Genomic DNA, 17415 nt, shown 5'->3' on the forward strand with positions numbered 1-17415 from the left:
CTGCCGCGCCGCCGCGGCCTACTTGGCCCACACCTTGATCGTGCCGTCTGCCGTTAGCCAAGCCTGCCGGCGCAGCCACTCACCCAGCGACGCCGTGACGACCTCCGAGCCGCCGGGGTTGGCGAGCACGCTGGTCACGGCGCGCGAGTGGGCCGCGCGTGACGACCCAGCGCCGTCGAGCACGGCCCACGTCCACAGGCGCCCGTCGTCGTCTCCCGCGAGCACGGCGCCCTCGCCGCGCGCGAACGCGGGCTTGGAGCGCGTCGTCGCCGCCTTGTGCCCCGCGAACGTCTGGAGCACCTGGGCCCGTTAGCGCAAAGGAGGCGACGGGGCGACGGGGACGCACTGATCCGTTCGCGCGGTCAAAGAGGCGCAGCTTGCCGTCGAGCGACGCGACGAGCATCGTCTCGCGCGGCGTCGCGGGCGAGGGCGTCAGGCCGGATACGGGAGCTAGGGGTCAGCTTCGCCGATTGCTCCATCCCACCCGCCACTCACCCCCCACCAAATCCTCGGTCACCCTGCCCATGCGCACGTCGTACGCGCGCACATGGCCGTCGTTGCTGCCTGCGATGATCTCGACCGAGTCGGGCGGGATGTCGAGCGTGGTGATGGACGACTCGGCGCCGCGGATCACCTGGAGCGGGTCGCGCAGCGCCGCGCGCATGTCCCACAGCATGATCTTTGCGTCGAAGCCCCCGCTCGCGAGCAGCCCAGCATCGTTGGAGAAGGCGACGGCGTGTAGCTTGCCAAAGTGCCCCTGGAGGCGGCGGAGGACGGCGCCGCTGGCCACGTCCCACACGAAGACGGCCTTGTCGCCGCCGCAGCTGGCAAACTTGGCGTTGTCGTGCGCGCTGCCTGTCAGTTTAGCTCAGGGCCCCGACCCACATGTCGAGCGCGAGCACCTCGTGCGCGTGGCCCCGGTACTCTTTTATTCCCTTGCCCGAGCCCGGGTTCCACAGCTTGATCGTGCGGTCCGACGAGCCAGACAGCAGGTACTTGGCCCCGTGGTTGTACTTTACGACGTTGACCGCGCCCTGGTGCTCTAGTCTGGTTGTTAGCGCGCGCCGCGGCGGTGGCCTACGTCTGGACGAGGCGCGAGGGCACTGCTGCGGTGTCGGCGGCGCCGCCTCGGGACGGTGCCATTGCCATTGGGGCCGGGTGAGATAACAGCGACAACAACAATGAGGCAGCGCGACTGATCGGTCTCCACTTTCATGACTGACGGAACCAATTCACCGACACCGACACTTCACCCCGCTCTACAATACAGTGCATAGATGCGCTAGATGCGATTAGAAGGGCAGGACGTTGCCCGCGCCGCGGAGGGCCATCTGGCCGCCAAAGCGAAGCGTCGTGACACCGCCAGGGAAGTAGGCGGCGAGGTAGGTGAGCAGGGCTCCGACCTGGCCGTGTCAGCTGGCTCGACCTTTTGCGCTTGGCCAGCCACACCCACCTGCACAATGGCAGCCACGAGCGTGCCGATAGTCGAACGGATACCGATCGCGAAGAAGAGCGTGAGCGCCAGCGAGCCAAAGTACGCGACCGAGAAGGGGAGGCGCTCGGCCGACACAATGTGCTTGACGTCTGCGAGTCAGCCCAACCCCAGCCCCGCCACTCACGGTTCCACGGCCCGTGGAGGATGGCAAAGCCCAGCATGAAGAGACACGAGCCGAGGGTGAAGGCGAGCGCGAACTTGCGCGGCTTGAGTGCCACTGGGGGGGTGAGTTGGACTTCCTTCCGGGGGGCTCTGAACTCACACACGGGGAGGAAGAGGAAGGCAATGCCGAAGCAGGCCATGCCGCCGAGGCAGCATGCGATGAACCCGAGGAACCTGGTCGTCAGCGCTGTCGATCCGTTGTAGCGGCAGCACATGCCCACTCACCGCTCCCATCGCTACACGCGCGCCGTCAGCAAATGTATCGTCCAGGGGCGCACACATGGCGCGGGACAGCCACGCCATGTCTGTCACACAAACAACCCACCGAAAGCGCAAAGTAGGCCTCCTCCTCGGCGCTGTTGCCCTCGTTACGCAGGGGAATGTACCCGCTCAAGCTGTTCCATGTGCGGCCAAATACGTTGCCGCCTGCTGCTGGCTGCTGCTGTGCTGATGAGGAGGCGGCCGAGTCGTCCTGGACCGAGTTTGCCCACCGGAAGCCGGCGAGCTGGCCGTGGAAGGCGGAGGCGGCGCCGGATGACATTATGGGTGATGGGGGCGAGATGCGAGTGATGGCGAGTGGACGGACGTCAGTGCGTTGTATTATTGTTGCAGCTGCGTGTGGTGCTGGCTGGCAGCTTGGCCGCGTCAGTCTCTGCCTTCCCCCACCCCACCCAGCCGCAGTCGGCCTACGCCAGTGCAGTGGGTGGGTCGTCGGTGGGCGGCGGCGAGGAGCAAGCGTCACCGCCGACTCTGATCACGTGACTGAATTACGTGTCATTCGGGATCAAAGCAGTCGCATGCGTGCTTGGGTGCTGGGTGGTGCCTTATCAAATCTGGCGATGGCGGCGGCGGCGGCGGCATGGTGCGCACTACCACTACCGGCGTCACCACCGCCTACCCAGCTCAAGCCCAGCCAGCCAGCAACCAGCGACAATAGCCGCTCGAGACATCAACCCTCACCTTCCCCTCTATCTTGCGCGTCTTCCTCCATCCTCACCAACACCATCCATCGCACACACAATGTCAAAGTACCCCCAGGGCCAGGCATCGGCCGCCATTCCCACCATACTGCCCCCACAGCAGTCGGAATCCAAGCGTGACCGCAAGAGGCGCGAGACTGTCAACAAGATCGAGCTCCTCCACAACGGAAGCTGGAACAACCGCGACGAGTGAGTCGATGACGGGGTGGCAAGCTCGTGTCCAGCGCAAGCATCCACTCGCTGCTGCTCGCTGCCTGCTGGATGCCTGCTGGATGCCTACCGGATACCCGCTCTTCCCTCCTCACCGAACTAACTCGCCCAGGAAATTCTCCCAGCAGTACAAGGAATACCACAATGAGAACAAGGCAGTCAACACGCAGCCGCCAACATCATCCAAGTACCTCCTCCGCCTGTACCCCAAGACGATTGAGCGCGACGCGTTTCTGACGGCAACCGAGACGCACCATCAGTACAAGTGAGTCACGGCGCTCGACCTCCACCTGGCAGAAGCGCATTTCGCTGACCCCGCACCCAGGGTGAACCAGGCCAAGAAGATGTATGAGAGCGAACGCGACCACATCGAGGGCATGTACTGGGAGGCCCGCGACCAGGTGCGCCAGAGACTGCTCAACTCTATCGAGGAACGGCGGCGCAAGCTGCGCGAGGAGAAGGAGGGCGGTGATGTGGTGACGGGTGAGTGACCGGCGATCTGCGCGCCGACGCTTTGATGGTGATGACGGTGATTGACACGAGCTTTAGAATCTCTGCTTGAAACCCAGGCGCGCCGGCCACCACGTCGCTCGCCATTCCGGTCCCGGATCGAGCCCAAGTCGACATCGAGAAGTGCGACCCCGGCGCTCCTGCGTTCCAATGGCGACTCTGGCCACTCTAGTCCGGCCGACGGCAACAAGGGCGACATTCTGCTCCACGCTATGCTGGCTCCTGCGCTCGCCCAGATTTCAACCGACGACATTCTGACACCCAACTCGACGTCGCTGGTGGTTGCTGCCCCGCCAAATGGCTACACAGCGCTGCAGGGCACCAAGCGTGGTCCCCGCGGAAAGGCGACCAACGACGACAAGGACGTGGGCGCCGCTCCCGGCACCAGCGCAGCTCTTGCCATTGCGAGCGGACAGACCTCGGCACCGACCAACAGCTCTGGCAAGCGCGGTGCCGGTGCTCAGTCTGGCTGGGTGCTCGGCAAGGCATTGAACGACATGCGCAAAATGGAGGAGGCGACGATTCTTGAGCGTGACAGCGACTGGGCGAGGATTCAGGGCTCGACTCAAGGCCGTGGCCGGCGAGCTCGAGGTGATTGAGGGCGCTGTGCGCCATTGCATTCTCGGCGCCTCTGGGCTTCGCGGCGCGCGCTGCCGACCCTAACCACATGGCATTGTTGTCCGGGTTTGGCGTCGGTAGATTTTCTCTCGTCTGCCTGCGCTGTCTGCCTGCGTGCCCCGCCACGTCCGTACTCGGGGCATGGATTCCCCCCACTATATAACCAGTGTTGTCTGATAGTCGCGATGTATGTATAGACACATCCCGTGTAGTCCAGCTAGTCCAGGTGTAATCTCTATGGGGTTGTGTGTCGAGGCCATCCAGGCCAGATGTGTTTCACATGGTCCAAGTGCCGCGCGTGATTGCTAGTGCCGCCATGCTGCGGCGGATGCGGTTCCGATAGCGTGTGCTAGCTGGGTTGCATCTTTTGAATCACTTGTCCCCAACACTGTCGCCCGTCTGCCCCCAACCAAAGCGTCGAGTGCACGATAAATGACATCAAAGCTGGGTCGGGTGTATCGGGCTTGATCTCCGGCACTGGCCGGGAGGGGTCAAGGGGGGTGTATTTCGCCGTGATGGGGAGTGTGGATGAGGGTGAGGGGGTGGTCGGTGTTGGCTGGGTGGGTGGGTTGTGCCTGAGGGTCTGGGTCGGCTCGCTGGCTGGGTGCAAGCCGCCGGGTCGCTCTCCTCGCACTGTCGCAGCGTGGGAAGTCGCTGCAGACGGCTGACGGCGGCTCGTTCAATCTCTTGGGGGTGAGGCGAGGGTCCATTTTTTTTTTTGCCAGCCAGTTATCCTGAGTGGGTTGTGCCTGCGACGCCGGTCGGAACAGATGCCAGCCTGTGTACAGTGTGCCAAATGACGCGCCCGCCATCCGTCGCCCGTCGCCCCCGTCGCCTCGCCCGCCCGCCGCGCCGCGCCCCACGGGTTGCGAGGCCCAAGTCACGTGAATGACCTGATTCCCCCCATGGAAACCCCCACTATCACGCCCAGCCAGGCCAGCGCGCCCAGCCGCCCAGCCCACGCGCGGAGATTGTTAACCGGCTCAGATCGCGCATCCAATCCACCCCACCCCAGCCAGCCAGCCAGCCAGCCAGCCAGCTGACGGACCGACGACACCTCCCACCTCCCCCTACCCCCCCTCGCTCCCATCTCCTTTCTCCTCCTCCGACTTCTTCAACAACAACCTCAACAAAAAGGGTTAGCATAGACTGTATAGAGCGCACAGTCCTCTTCCCCTTTCTCCTCCTTGTAAACTACCCATCTCGCAGGCGACCACACTCCCGCCAGTCGCGACACTCCCAAAGTCCCGATCCAACAGCGTCATCGGCAACCAGCGGCCCCCTCATAGCCCAGCCAGCCAGTCGCCCACCCACCCGGCCCCCCTTTACTGGGTTTGCTCTCCACTCGTCAGAGCTACAAGCCCACCATGACCTCTACAGCGCCCCAGAGCGCACCGGTCAACGGTGACCAGTACGACCATGCTCGCGTTGCTCAATTTATTGGTGAGTCACCGAGCACCCAGGGTGGGGGGCCCACATGCCACTGCTGGCTGCATTTTCTTTGGGGATACGGCGGGTTGCGCGGCAGTCGCTCGCTCCTCTACCAAAGCAAAGCGAAGCAACCATGGCCTCTCGGGTGACTGGCAGCTGTGCAGAGCTGACAAGCACCTCTTCTCCTCCTATGCATCCCGCGAACCCTACAACGCCACGCTCTCGACGCCGCCGCCTCCGCCGCCATCATCATCCTCATCATCTCGTCGTCCTCACGACAAATGACCTTGCTCATCTCCAGGCGCCAACGCGATCGAGGCAGCTCCCTCTGGCCTCGTGACCGACTTTGTCAAGAGCCACGGAGGCCACACTGTCATCACCAAGGTGTGTAGCATACCCCGCCCCGCTCCCGCTTCCCATGCATCGCCCCGAGCTCACACTCCCAGGTGCTCATCGCCAACAATGGTATTGCCGCCGTCAAGGAAATCCGTTCGATCCGCAAGTGGTCCTACGAGACGTTTGGCTCCGACCGCCAGATCGAGTTCACCGTCATGGCGACTCCCGAGGACCTGCGCATCAATGCCGAGTACATTCGCATGGCTGACCGCTATGTCGAGGTCCCCGGTGGATCCAACAACAACAACTATGCCAACGTCGACTTTATCGTCGATGTTGCCCAGCGTGCTGGTGTGCACGCCGTTTGGGCCGGCTGGTAAGTGTCGAAACCCATTTTATCTTATCTAGCGTGCAATTTCATCATCCCCACTGTTTTCGTTTCGTCGATCGTTCCGCTAACGCTCATCGCAGGGGACATGCCTCGGAGAACCCCCGCCTCCCCGAGACTCTTGCCAAGTCCAAGATCATCTTCATCGGCCCGCCTGGCTCGGCCATGCGTTCGCTCGGTGACAAGATTTCGTCGACCATTGTCGCTCAGAGTGCCGAGGTGCCTTGCATGCCTTGGTCCGGTACCGGCATCACCGACACTGTCCTTTCCGACCAAGGCTTCATGACCGTCCCCGACAAGGCCTACGACGACGCCTGTGTCCACGACTGGGAGGAGGGTCTTGACCGCGCCAAGCGCATCACCTTCCCCGTCATGATCAAGGCTTCCGAGGGTGGTGGCGGAAAGGGTATCCGCATGGTTGATGACGAGGAGAAGTTCAAGGGCGCCTTCCAGGCCGTCGCCTCCGAGGTGCCTGGATCGCCCATCTTTATCATGAAGCTTGCTTCTGCCGCCCGCCACCTCGAGGTCCAGCTGATTGCCGACCAGTACGGCAACGCCATCTCGCTCTTTGGCCGTGACTGCTCGGTCCAGCGTCGTCACCAGAAGATCATTGAGGAGGCTCCTGTCACCATCGCTCGTCCCGAGAAGTTCGAGGAGATGGAGAAGGCTGCCGTCCGTCTCGCCAAGCTCGTCGGCTACGTCTCGGCCGGTACCGTCGAGTACCTCTACTCGCACGTCGATGACAAGTTCTACTTCCTCGAGCTCAACCCCCGTCTCCAGGTCGAGCACCCCACCACCGAGATGGTCTCGGGATGCAACATCCCCGCTATCCAGCTCCAGATCGCCATGGGTATCCCCCTCCACCAGATCCGCGACATCCGTACCCTCTACGGCCTCGACCCCCACGGCATCACCGAGATTGACTTTGAGGGCGACAAGCCCGAGTCTGCCCACACGCAGCGCAAGCCCCGCCCCAAGGGCCACGTTATCGCCTGTCGTATCACTGGCGAGAACCCCGACGCCGGCTTCAAGCCCTCCTCGGGTGCTCTTACCGAGCTCAACTTCCGCTCCAACTCGAACGTCTGGGGTTACTTCTCGGTCAACGCCGCCGGTGGTCTCCACGAGTACGCCGACTCGCAGTTCGGCCACATCTTCGCCTACGGCATGGAGCGTAGCGAGGCCCGCAAGTCGATGGTCGTCGCCCTCAAGGAGCTCAGCATTCGTGGCGAGTTCCGCACCACTGTCGAGTACCTTATCAAGCTGCTGGAGAAGCCCGAGTTTGAGAACAACACTCTTACCACTCAGTGGCTCGACGGCCTTATCGCCGAGGGCATGACCTCGGAGCGCCCCGACACCACGCTCGCCGTCATCTGCGGTGCCGTCGTCAAGGCTCACATCGCCTACGAGGCTTCCGTCGCCAAGTTCAAGTCGGTCCTCGACCGCGGTCAGGTTCCTACCAAGGACACCCTCCAGACCTTCTTCAAGACCGAGTTCATCTACGACGATGTTCGTTACTCGTTCGCCATGGCCAAGTCTGCGCCTCTCCAGTTCACCCTCTACCTCAACGGTGGCCGCATCTTTGTTGGATGCCGCCCGCTCAGCGACGGTGGTCTCCTCATCTCGCTCGAGGGTGCGTCGCACACTGTCTACTTCCGCGAGGAGGTCGGCGCCATGGTCATCTCGGTCGACTCCAAGACCACCATGATCGAGGACGAGCGTGACCCCACGCAGCTCCGCTCCCCCTCGCCCGGAAAGCTCGTCCGCTTCCTCGTCGAGTCGGGCGACCACGTCGACGCCGGTGAGGCGTACGCCGAGATCGAGGTCATGAAGATGATCATGCCCGTCACCGCCGGCGAGAGCGGTGTCGTCCAGTTCATGAAGCAGCCTGGACAGCAGCTCGCCCAGGGTGAGCTCCTCGGTATCCTCACTCTCGACGACCCCTCCAAGGTCAAGTTTGCCCGTCCCTTCGACGGCATTCTTCCCACCTTCGAGCTCAAGAACGGCCGCTACGGCACCAAGCCCCACCAGCGCCTCCGCGAGCACCTTGAGGTTGTCTACGACAACCTTGCCGGCTTCGACAACAGCGCCGCCGTGCTCCCCTCGCTCCGCACTGTCGAGAGCTCGCTTCAGGACCCCGAGCTTCCCTACTCGAACGCTCACGACGTCCTTTCGACCCTCAGCGGCCGTATTCCCCAGAAGCTCGAGGACGAGATCCGCGCCCAGATCGAGTCTTGCCACCAGTCCAAGCTCGAGTTCCCCTCGAACAAGCTCAAGCGTATCATTCAGATCTACATTGACGAGAATGTGCCCTTCAAAGAGCGCCAGACTGTCACCAACGCCATCGCGCCTCTTCAGACTCTGATTGACGCCTTCGCCAACGGCCTCAAGGTCCACGAGTGGCAGATCTACGCCGACCTCCTCAACTACTTCACCGAGGTTGAGGAGCCCTTCGCCGACCAGAGCCGCACCCAGGAGGAGATCATCCTCAAGCTCCGTGAGGACAACAAGGACCTTGACAACGTTGTCAAGCTTGTCCTCTCGCACTCCAAGGTTGCCTCCAAGACCAAGCTCGTCCTTGCTCTTCTCGACCTCATCAAGACCGAGCCCAAGGCCTCGACCACCCCCGAGAGCGGTGTCTCCAAGGCCCTCAACCGCATGGCCGAGCTCGACAGCCGCCCCACTTCCAAGGCTGCCCTCAAGGCCAAGGAGGTCCTCATCGTTGGCTCGCTCCCTAGCTACGAGGAGCGTCTCATCCAGCTCGAGCAGATTCTCAAGTCGTCGGTTACCACCAGCTACTACGGCGAGTCGGGCAGCGGCCACCGCCTCCCCTCGAGCGACCTCCTCAAGGAGGTCACTGACTCGAAGCACACCGTCTTCGATGTCCTGTCGAACTTCTTCGACTACAAGGACCCTTGGGTCGTCCTCGCCGCCCTCGAGGTCTACGTTCGTCGCGCTTACCGCGTCTACAACGTCATGCACCTCGACTACGAGCCCGCTGCCCAGGCTGGCGACTCGAACATTGTCACCTGGAGATTCAAGATGGGCGGCCCCGGCCTCGAGTCGGCTACCCCCCGCGTCGACTCTTCGCGTGACATTACCCGCATTGCCAGCATGAGCGACCTCAACTTCCTCGTCCACTCCAAGCAGGAGCCCGTGCGCTTCGGTCTCATCTCGTCGTTTAACACCGTCGAGGACCTCAACAAGGGTTTCGCTGGCCTCCTCGCCCGCTACCCCGCGTTCAACCTCCAGGAGTTCTCTGACAAGTACGGCAAGGACGCCCGCAAGCCCCACGTCCTCAACGTCGCGCTCCGCCTCTTCAACGGCAACAGCGCTGCGACCGACGCCGAGCTCCGCGAGCAGGTCACCGCCCTCGTCAACTCGCAGAAGGACGCCGTCAACGGCATTGGAGTTCGTCGTATCTCGTTCGTCTTCTGCCGCAAGGACCAGTACCCTTCGTACGTCACGCTCCGTGAGCTTACCGACGGCTCGGGCGGCTGGAAGGAGGAGGAGTCGATCCGTAACATTGAGCCTGCTCTTGCCTACCAGCTTGAGCTTGGACGTCTGTCCAACTTCAAGATCACCCCCCAGCCTTCCGGCAACAGACAGATCCACGTCTACCGTGCCGTTGGCAGAGAGAACACGTCGGATGTGCGCTTCTTCGTCCGCGCTCTTCTTCGTCCCGGCCGCTTTGTCGGCACGATGAAGCAGACCGAGTACCTCATCTCGGAGACCGACCGCCTCGTCGGCGACATTCTCGACACGCTCGAGGTCGCTGCTGCCGAGTACCGCCAGGCCGACTGCAACCACATCAGCGTCAACTGTGTCTACGCTCTCAACGTCACCTTTGACGACGTCCAGGAGGCCCTCGCTGGCTTCATTGAGCGTCACGGCAAGCGTCTCTGGCGCCTCCGTGTTACCCAGGCCGAGATCCGTGTCGTCATCGAGGATGACGAGGGCAACGTTCTCCCCGTCCGCGCCTTCATTGAGAACGTCTCGGGCTTCGTCGTCAAGTACGAGGCCTACCAGGAGGTCACCAACGAGAAGGGCAAGACCATCCTCAAGTCGATTGGCGAGCAGGGCCAGTTCCACCTCCAGCCTGTCAACTTCCCCTACTCGACCAAGGAGTCGCTCCAGCCCCGCCGTTACCAGGCTCACATCATTGGCACCACCTACGTCTATGACTTCCCCGACCTCTTCCGCCAGGCCGTCGACAAGGCGTGGCACCAGGTTCAGCAGCAGCTGCCCAACGTCAAGATCCCCTCGGACCTCCTCACTGCCTCCGAGCTTGTTCTTGACGAGCACGGAGAGCTCGTCGAGGTCAACCGCCCTCCTGGTCTCAACTCGGCCGGTATGGTCGCGTGGGTCTTCACCATCAAGACGCCCGAGTACCCCAAGGGCCGTCGCATCGTGGTCATCTCCAACGACATCACGTTCCAGATCGGTTCGTTCGGTCCCCAGGAGGACGAGTACTTCTACAAGGCCACGCAGTACGCCCGCAAGCACGGTCTCCCCCGTGTCTACCTGTCGGCCAACTCGGGTGCCCGTATTGGTCTCGCCGACGAGGTCATGGCCCTCTTCGAGGTCGCCTGGAAGGACTCGAGCAAGCCTGAGAAGGGCTTCGACTACCTCTACCTCACCCCCGCTGGCCTTGACAAGCTCAATGCCATGGGCGAGGGCTCGGTCATCACCGACGAGATCGAGGTCAACGGCGAGCGCCGCCACAAGATCACTGCCATCATCGGTCTCAAGGACGGCCTTGGTGTTGAGTGTCTCCGTGGTTCGGGTCTCATTGCCGGTGAGACGTCGCGTGCCTACGACGACATCTTCACCATCTCGATGGTCACTGCCCGTTCGGTCGGTATCGGTGCCTACCTTGTCCGTCTCGGCCAGCGTGTCGTCCAGGTCGAGGGCCAGCCCATCATCCTCACCGGTGCTCAGGCTATCAACAAGGTTCTTGGCAAGGAGGTGTACACGTCCAACATCCAGCTTGGTGGTCCCCAGATCATGTACCGCAACGGTATCTCGCACTTGACTGCCGGCAGCGACCTTGACGGTGCTCTGCAGATCATCAACTACCTCACGTTCATCCCCGCCAAGCGTGGCTCTGCCATCCCCATCCTCCCCACTGGTGACTCTTGGGACCGTGACGTGGACTGGAAGCCCACCAAGGCCCCCTACGACCCCCGCAACTTCCTCGCCGGTGTCACCGAGGAGGTCGACGGCGTGCCCTCGTTCCAGACGGGTATCCTCGACGAGGGCTCGTTCTTCGAGACCATGGGCGGCTGGGCCCAGACCATTGTCACTGGTCGTGGTCGCATCAACGGTATCCCCGTTGCTGTCATTGCTGCCGAGACCCGCACCATTGAGCGTGTCGACCCTGCCGACCCCGCCAACGAGAACTCGACCGAGAGCCGTGTCGCGCTCGCCGGTACCGTCTGGTTCCCCGACAGCTCGCGCAAGACTGCCACTGCCATCGAGGACGCCAACCGCGAGGGCCTGCCGCTCATCATCTTTGCCAACTTCCGTGGCTTCTCGGGTGGTATGTCGGACATGGCCCAGGCTATCCTCAAGGAGGGTGCCAAGATTGTCGACGGCCTCAGCAGCTACAAGCAGCCGGTCATCGTCTACCTTGTCCCCAACGGAGAGCTCCGTGGTGGTGCCTGGGTCGTGCTCGACCCCTCGATCAACCCCGAGTACATGTCCATGTTTGTCGACAACGACTCGCGTGGTGGTGTTCTCGAGCCCGAGGGTATCGTCGAGGTCAAGTACCGCAAGCCGCGTATCCAGGCCACGATGGCGCGTCTCGACCCCGAGTACGCGTCGCTCAAGGCCGCCGTCGAGGCCGCTGCCGACCCCGAGGCCAAGGCGCTCGCCCAGGCCAAGCTCGAGGCTCGTGAGAAGCACCTCGGCCCGTCGTACCACTCGATTGCGACCGAGTTTGCCGACCTGCACGACCGCTCTGGCCGCATGAAGGCCAAGGCCGACTGCGTCCCTTGCGACTGGGTCAACGCTCGTCGTGCGCTCTACTGGTCGCTGCGCCGCAAGCTCAGCGAGGTGCGCATCCTCAAGAAGCTGTCGACTGCCAACCCCAACCTCGAGTACGCCGAGCGCAAGGCGCTGTACCAGCAGCTTGTCCCCGCCGAGCTTTCGTCGGACAGCGAAATTGCTGGCTTCCTCGAGAAGTCTGGCGACTCGATCGACGACTTTGTGCAGAGCGTGCGCGACGAGTACTGCGCCGACAATGTCGTGTCGTGGGCTTCTACCAACCAGCGCGGTGTGCTCGAGGGCTTCCAGCGCATCCTCGACTCGCTTGCGCCCAACGACCGCGCCGCGTTCCTCGCCCAGATCTCGCAGCAGTAAGCTCGGGGCCACTGTCTCGCATAGAATGTGCTCTGTAGGAAGGGGGTTCCGCCTCCTCTTGTGTCATTAACGTCCGTTTGCATTTCGTAGTCCGAATTCATAGACTTATATACAGCTTGCGCCTAGTTAGGGGATGCAGGTTTGCAGTGATTGCTGGTGCGGGTCTGTCTAGTACGGCGCGTGGCGCTTCTCCCTCCGCTTGTCTTTGCGAGTGTCGCGGCCGCGCCCGCCGCCGTATACAGGGCCGTGGCGGGGGCCGTCGTCTACCTCCATGTCGTCGCTGTTGTCGCTCCGATCACTCTCGCTGCTCTCCGTATCAATCTCGCTCTCCTCGTCCTCGTCGTCGTCCGAGTTTGCGTCCTCGCGCCCGTCGCCCCCGTCGTCGTCGATGGCGGGGTTGCCCGTAAGCAGGCGGGGCAGGCTGGCCAAGCTCCAGCCGGCGAGGACGCCGTCCTCGCTGCCCGTGTAGAGCGCCTCGTCGCGCACGGCATGGAACATGGCGCGTACGACGTCCTTGTGGCCGCGGGCGGCGCCGGGCCCGGTGAGGAGATACGCCGAGGGGTGGTACGGGCGGTTATCGCGCGTGCTAAAGGCGCTCGCGTGCTGGAGCACAATGTTGCCGTCGTTCGAGCCCACGCCGACGGCTGGCAGACCCCTATTGTTCACCCCGAGGCTCGGGCACACGTCGATAAGGTACTCTGACCGCAGCTTGTCGGGGTATGCGCGCTCCTTGGCCGCCGGGCCGACGACGCTCGGCCCGCCCTGGGGCAGCGCAAAGTCGCGATACTTGAACTGGGAGCTGTTGACCTCCTGGAAGTCCTGGAGCTGCAGCTCGCCGTCGTCCGCGTCGACGCCGACGCCCCACGCCGCCACGTAGTCCATGTCGCTGCGCGCCCAGACCTTGAGCCGCCCCTCGAACGCGTAGCTCCCCGCGGCCGCGATGCTCTGGTTCCAGTTCTCCTCGGCGTGCACGGCCTCGTCCTCGTCCGCCTCGCGCAGGTCGCTGAGCGCGACGCACCCGTCCGTCGCGGTCGAGAGCAGCAGCCGCTGCGGCAGCTGCCGGCCGGTGGACACCTGGAAGCTCGCGGTCGGCGGCAGGATAGACAGGTGCGTGATGTCGTCCGAGTGCGTGCTGCTGTGCCTGTAGGCCGGCTCGGACGCGTTGCGTGTGTCCCTGCGGGTGTGAGCTGGGCCGAGACGTGCACGCACCAGAACAGGATGTGCGCTTCCGACGACACGAGCTCGGTGCCGCCGACGACGAGGTGGTCGGCCCCGCTCACGGCGAGCGCGGTAACAGGCAGCGGCTTGCGGATGAATGCTAGCTGTCAGCGCGGTAAGCGCCCCGACCCACCCTTGATGGTCGTCGCCGCGCGCCGGCTCCGCTCGTCCCACCGCACGACGGTCGCGTCCTTGCCGCTGCTCCAGATACTCCCCTCCTCGCACTGCACGGCCGTGACGGGGCCAGTGTGCCCCGTGAGCTGCTCGACGGGCTGGAGCGTCTGCGCGTCGGCGATCGTCAGCACCGGGTCGGGGTGCTGCAGGATCAGGTGGCCCGACAGCGACGTCGGCGTGATGCCCGTGATGTAGGGGCGCGACGGCTGCTGGTAGGCCAGGGTCGCGAAGGCGACGGGGGGTGCGGCGGGCATGGCGGGGGGGGGGGGGGGGGTCTTGGGTGCGTGTTGTAGATGGAAGGAGCACAACAACGACCACGGCCATGACGACGGCGACGCCGGGTGGAGGCTCGCCGCCGCCAAAATTCCAGCAACCTCCACTCTACCTTTCCCATCGCACTCCCCCCACCGATGTCAATACGCCAGCCAAAGCCCAAGGCCATCCGGCTGCCGTTCGCCGTGCCGCGCCCGCAGCGCGGCGCCGAGCCCCCAGCGAGAATATGCGGCATGTGGGTGCTGCACCGAGACTGAGCTGACAACAGCTGCCGCCAACAGGACAGCCGGTACACGTGCCCGCGGTGCAATGTGGCGTACTGCAGCCTGGCGTGCTTCCGCGCGCCGGCGCACGCGCAGTGCTCGGAGCCGTTCTACAAGGCGACGGTGCGCGAGCAGATTGCGGCGGACGCGGGCGCGGGGGACGCCGAGAAGCGCGCCACGCTCGCCATGCTGCGGCGGTTCGAGGAGGCGGCGGCGGATGGCGAGGACGTGCTCGGCGCGCTGCAGGCCGAAGAGGGGGACGACGACGACGCGCTCGCCGCCGCGCTGGACGGCGTCGATCTCGGTACGTAGCGCCGCTGGGCCCGCTGACGCCAGACACGATCGACTCGAACGAGCTCTTCCGCCTGCTCCCCCCCGCGCACAGGGACGCGTTCCTCGCCGCCATGCGCGACCCCGAGTCGGAGGAGACGCGCGAGCTGCTGGCCGACGCGAGTGCCGCCGGGCTAGGCGAGGCCGCGGCCGACGCCGACGCACCGCCCGTCCTCCCCTGGTGGGAGGGGGCAGTGGACGGGCCGCCGGCCGCCCCGGCGCCGGAGCGCACCGACCCCGCCATCCTGGCCGCCATCAGCCCGCCGGCCGGCGTCGGCCCAAAGCTGGCGTACAACGTGCTCGCTGTCGTCCTGGCATACCTCCACACGCTGCTCTCCTTCCGCCTGCCGTCCCTCGACAGCGCCTACCTCGCCGCGGCCGGCGTCGACCCGGAGGACGTCAAGGCCGAGATCGCTGCGCTCGTGCCGTTTTTGACGAGCGCCAAGTCGACGACGCGGTACACCAGCGCGCAGGAGGCGTGGGGGGCCGTGTGGGAGGGGATAGGGGGCGCGCCGGGCACGCTCCCCCGCCTGCTTGACATGGCGGCTGGGCTTCTCCACCCGCCCATCACGACTGACCCGCCGCGGGCTGCGAGCGCCCTCGACGACCTGTACGCGCTCTTCGCGCGCCCGAAGCCCGGCGCCGCGGCGCCGCGCAAGATCGCGTTCTACCTCGCTGCCCTGGGCCAGGTGTCCCGCCCCGAATGGCTCGCCCTCGAGCGCGAGGTCAGGCGGGATGCCGACAAGCTGCGCGAGGAGAGCGCGCCTGAGCCGGCTGAGCCGGCCGTCGGCGCGAGCTTGAAGATTGACGAGCCGGCGCCAGGGCCGCTCCCGCCAGCTAGCATCACGCTGTTGTAAACTATTGCATGAATGGTTGCATTGATCTGCTCTGCTATGCTATTTGTCTGTTCCGTGGGCGACGGCTGGCTCAAGCCCTGCCGGCCGGCGTGCCACCGGCCGGCGGCAGCTCTCCCCGCTCACTCTCCCCCCATGCTCCCCTACGCCTCGGCCTCCTTGCCACCCCGCGCGAGCCAGCTCTTCGTCCTTGCGCACTTCGGGCTCGTGCACCCGGGGCACCGGAGCTCGAGCTGCGCGCTCGCCGCGCCAATCTTGCCCGCGTCATAGTCGTTGAGGTGCTTGCTCACAATGTCGGCGAGCGCACGGGCAAAGATCGGCGAGTCGTTGAGCGACTCGGCACGCGTCAGGTGCACGCCGAGCTTCTCGGCGTCCTCCTTGACCTCGATGTCGAGCTCGAACAGCGTCTCAATGTGGTCCGACGTGAACGCGACCGGCACGAGGCAGATGTCCTTCTTGCCCTGCTTGGCCAGCCCCTCGATCGCCTTGGCCGTCTGTGGGCCCTGCCATGCCTTGGGGCCGACCTTGGACTGCCACGTCAGCCGCCACGGGTTCGAGAACCCGAGCTCCTGCATGATGGCGTAGACCGTGGCGGCGACCTCGGGCGTGTACGGGTCTCCGCGGCTGCGTCGTTAGCCCCTGTCGTACGCCCTACTCACTTGACAATCTCAATGGGGAGCGAGTGCGCCGAGAAGAGCAGCACAACGTCTTTTCTCCGCGCCTCGGGGTACGCCTGGAGCGCGGCGCGGATGTTGTGCGCAAACGCCTTGACCAGTCCCTGGTCGGCCGGCCAGCGGTCGATCGCGCTCCACTCGACATCACCGGTCGCGCCGTAGCCCTGCTTCTTGGCGACACGGTACAGTTCGTTGAGCGACGAACCGGTCGTCGAGCACGAGTACTGCGGGTACTGCGTGAACGCCACGGCGCGAGTCACGCCGTCGGCCTTCATCTCGTCGAGGCACGTCTCGGTGAGGGGCTGCGCGTACCGGAACGCGACGTAGGGCTTGTGTGGCGCCGATCCGGGGTTGAGCTCGTCGAGCAGCGTGCACATGGCCTCGCCCTGCGCCCGCGTCCACTTGAGAATCGGCGACCCGCCGCCAATCTCCTTGTACTGCTCCTCGATCTTTGGTGTCCTCCTCCGCGCGATGAACGGCGCGAGGATAGACTGCGCAGGCAGCGGGATGAGGTCGTTGTCGTGAAACAGGCGCGAGAGGAAGTCGCCAACCTCGGGGATCTGGGCGTGGGGTCAGCGGGCTGTCTACGGCCGAGCGAGGCGCGAGGCGCTCACCGTTGACGGTCCACCCATGTTCAGCATCACAACAGCTGTTCAAGTTAGCAAGGATCGGTGCGGAACCGGCGAAACAAACCTGTAGGACTGCTACGTGTCAGCGCGGGACGTGGAGGGGACGACGGGACGCATCGCGCATACTCACGGCTTCTCTGGCTTTGCGGGTGAGTCACGGACGGTCGCGAGGCAGCGGGCGAGCGATGGCCTGGACGACGAGGCGGCGGCCATGCGTGCCACTGATGTGGCTGAGCGAGTTGTGAGGGGCATTGTGTGTGTGTATGCACAAGTATGTTGATGCAAGATGCGATGTCGTGGCAGTACAAGGTTGTTCGGGCTGTTGAAAGTGACCCGTCTGTCGTCCGTCGGATGCAACATTCGTCGCGCATTCGCCGTTGTTCCCTTGCAGCTTCCAGCCAGTGACGCCGTTTACAATGTCAGCGACTCAGGCACCGGGTCAGCCGGGTGTGATAACTTGGGGGGTGGAGTGGAGGCAGGATTAATACAAAATAAACACTAAGAGAATAT

The 17415-nt window shown here is 64.2% G+C and overlaps 7 protein-coding genes across 7 annotated transcripts; 3 read left to right on the forward strand and 4 right to left on the reverse strand.

The window, feature by feature from the left end:
* Positions 1 to 18: 18 nt before the first annotated feature.
* Q8F55_002106 (uncharacterized protein) lies at positions 19 to 1149 on the reverse strand (the record flags this gene model as incomplete). The annotated part of the gene is made up of 6 exons (XM_069350714.1): positions 19 to 47; positions 84 to 300; positions 347 to 450; positions 496 to 851; positions 886 to 1047; positions 1082 to 1149. The coding sequence occupies 6 exons, from the start codon at positions 1147 to 1149 to the stop codon at positions 19 to 21; spliced, it is 936 nt and encodes a 311-aa protein (XP_069211100.1).
* Positions 1150 to 1292: 143 nt separating this feature from the next.
* SFT2 (Protein transport protein sft2) lies at positions 1293 to 2198 on the reverse strand (the record flags this gene model as incomplete). The annotated part of the gene is made up of 6 exons (XM_069350715.1): positions 1293 to 1403; positions 1454 to 1584; positions 1620 to 1712; positions 1758 to 1831; positions 1883 to 1893; positions 1983 to 2198. 6 exons carry the CDS (start codon positions 2196 to 2198, stop codon positions 1293 to 1295), a joined length of 636 nt encoding a protein of 211 aa, XP_069211101.1.
* A 479-nt stretch (positions 2199 to 2677) lies between these two features.
* Q8F55_002108 (uncharacterized protein) lies at positions 2678 to 3956 on the forward strand (the record flags this gene model as incomplete). Its single annotated transcript, XM_069350716.1, has 4 exons — positions 2678 to 2826; positions 2960 to 3112; positions 3173 to 3330; positions 3397 to 3956. The coding sequence occupies 4 exons, from the start codon at positions 2678 to 2680 to the stop codon at positions 3954 to 3956; spliced, it is 1020 nt and encodes a 339-aa protein (XP_069211102.1).
* Positions 3957 to 5342: 1386 nt separating this feature from the next.
* On the forward strand, positions 5343 to 12490 carry ACC1 (acetyl-coenzyme-A carboxylase; the record flags this gene model as incomplete). The annotated part of the gene is made up of 4 exons (XM_069350717.1): positions 5343 to 5418; positions 5708 to 5790; positions 5853 to 6118; positions 6214 to 12490. 4 exons carry the CDS (start codon positions 5343 to 5345, stop codon positions 12488 to 12490), a joined length of 6702 nt encoding a protein of 2233 aa, XP_069211103.1.
* Positions 12491 to 12658: 168 nt separating this feature from the next.
* On the reverse strand, positions 12659 to 14136 carry Q8F55_002110 (uncharacterized protein; the record flags this gene model as incomplete). The annotated part of the gene is made up of 3 exons (XM_069350718.1): positions 12659 to 13664; positions 13700 to 13808; positions 13842 to 14136. The coding sequence occupies 3 exons, from the start codon at positions 14134 to 14136 to the stop codon at positions 12659 to 12661; spliced, it is 1410 nt and encodes a 469-aa protein (XP_069211104.1).
* A 156-nt stretch (positions 14137 to 14292) lies between these two features.
* Positions 14293 to 15605, forward strand: Q8F55_002111 (uncharacterized protein; the record flags this gene model as incomplete). The annotated part of the gene is made up of 3 exons (XM_069350719.1): positions 14293 to 14390; positions 14424 to 14722; positions 14755 to 15605. The coding sequence occupies 3 exons, from the start codon at positions 14293 to 14295 to the stop codon at positions 15603 to 15605; spliced, it is 1248 nt and encodes a 415-aa protein (XP_069211105.1).
* Positions 15606 to 15745: 140 nt separating this feature from the next.
* HEM15 (ferrochelatase hem15) lies at positions 15746 to 17157 on the reverse strand (the record flags this gene model as incomplete). The annotated part of the gene is made up of 5 exons (XM_069350720.1): positions 15746 to 16226; positions 16262 to 16836; positions 16891 to 16925; positions 16970 to 16977; positions 17036 to 17157. The coding sequence occupies 5 exons, from the start codon at positions 17155 to 17157 to the stop codon at positions 15746 to 15748; spliced, it is 1221 nt and encodes a 406-aa protein (XP_069211106.1).
* Between the last annotated feature and the right edge of the window lie 258 nt (positions 17158 to 17415).

This window comes from Vanrija albida, assembly GCF_041260175.1.
Source record: "Vanrija albida strain AlHP1 chromosome Unknown contig_2, whole genome shotgun sequence".
NCBI classification, from domain to species: Eukaryota; Fungi; Basidiomycota; class Tremellomycetes; order Trichosporonales; family Trichosporonaceae; genus Vanrija; species Vanrija albida.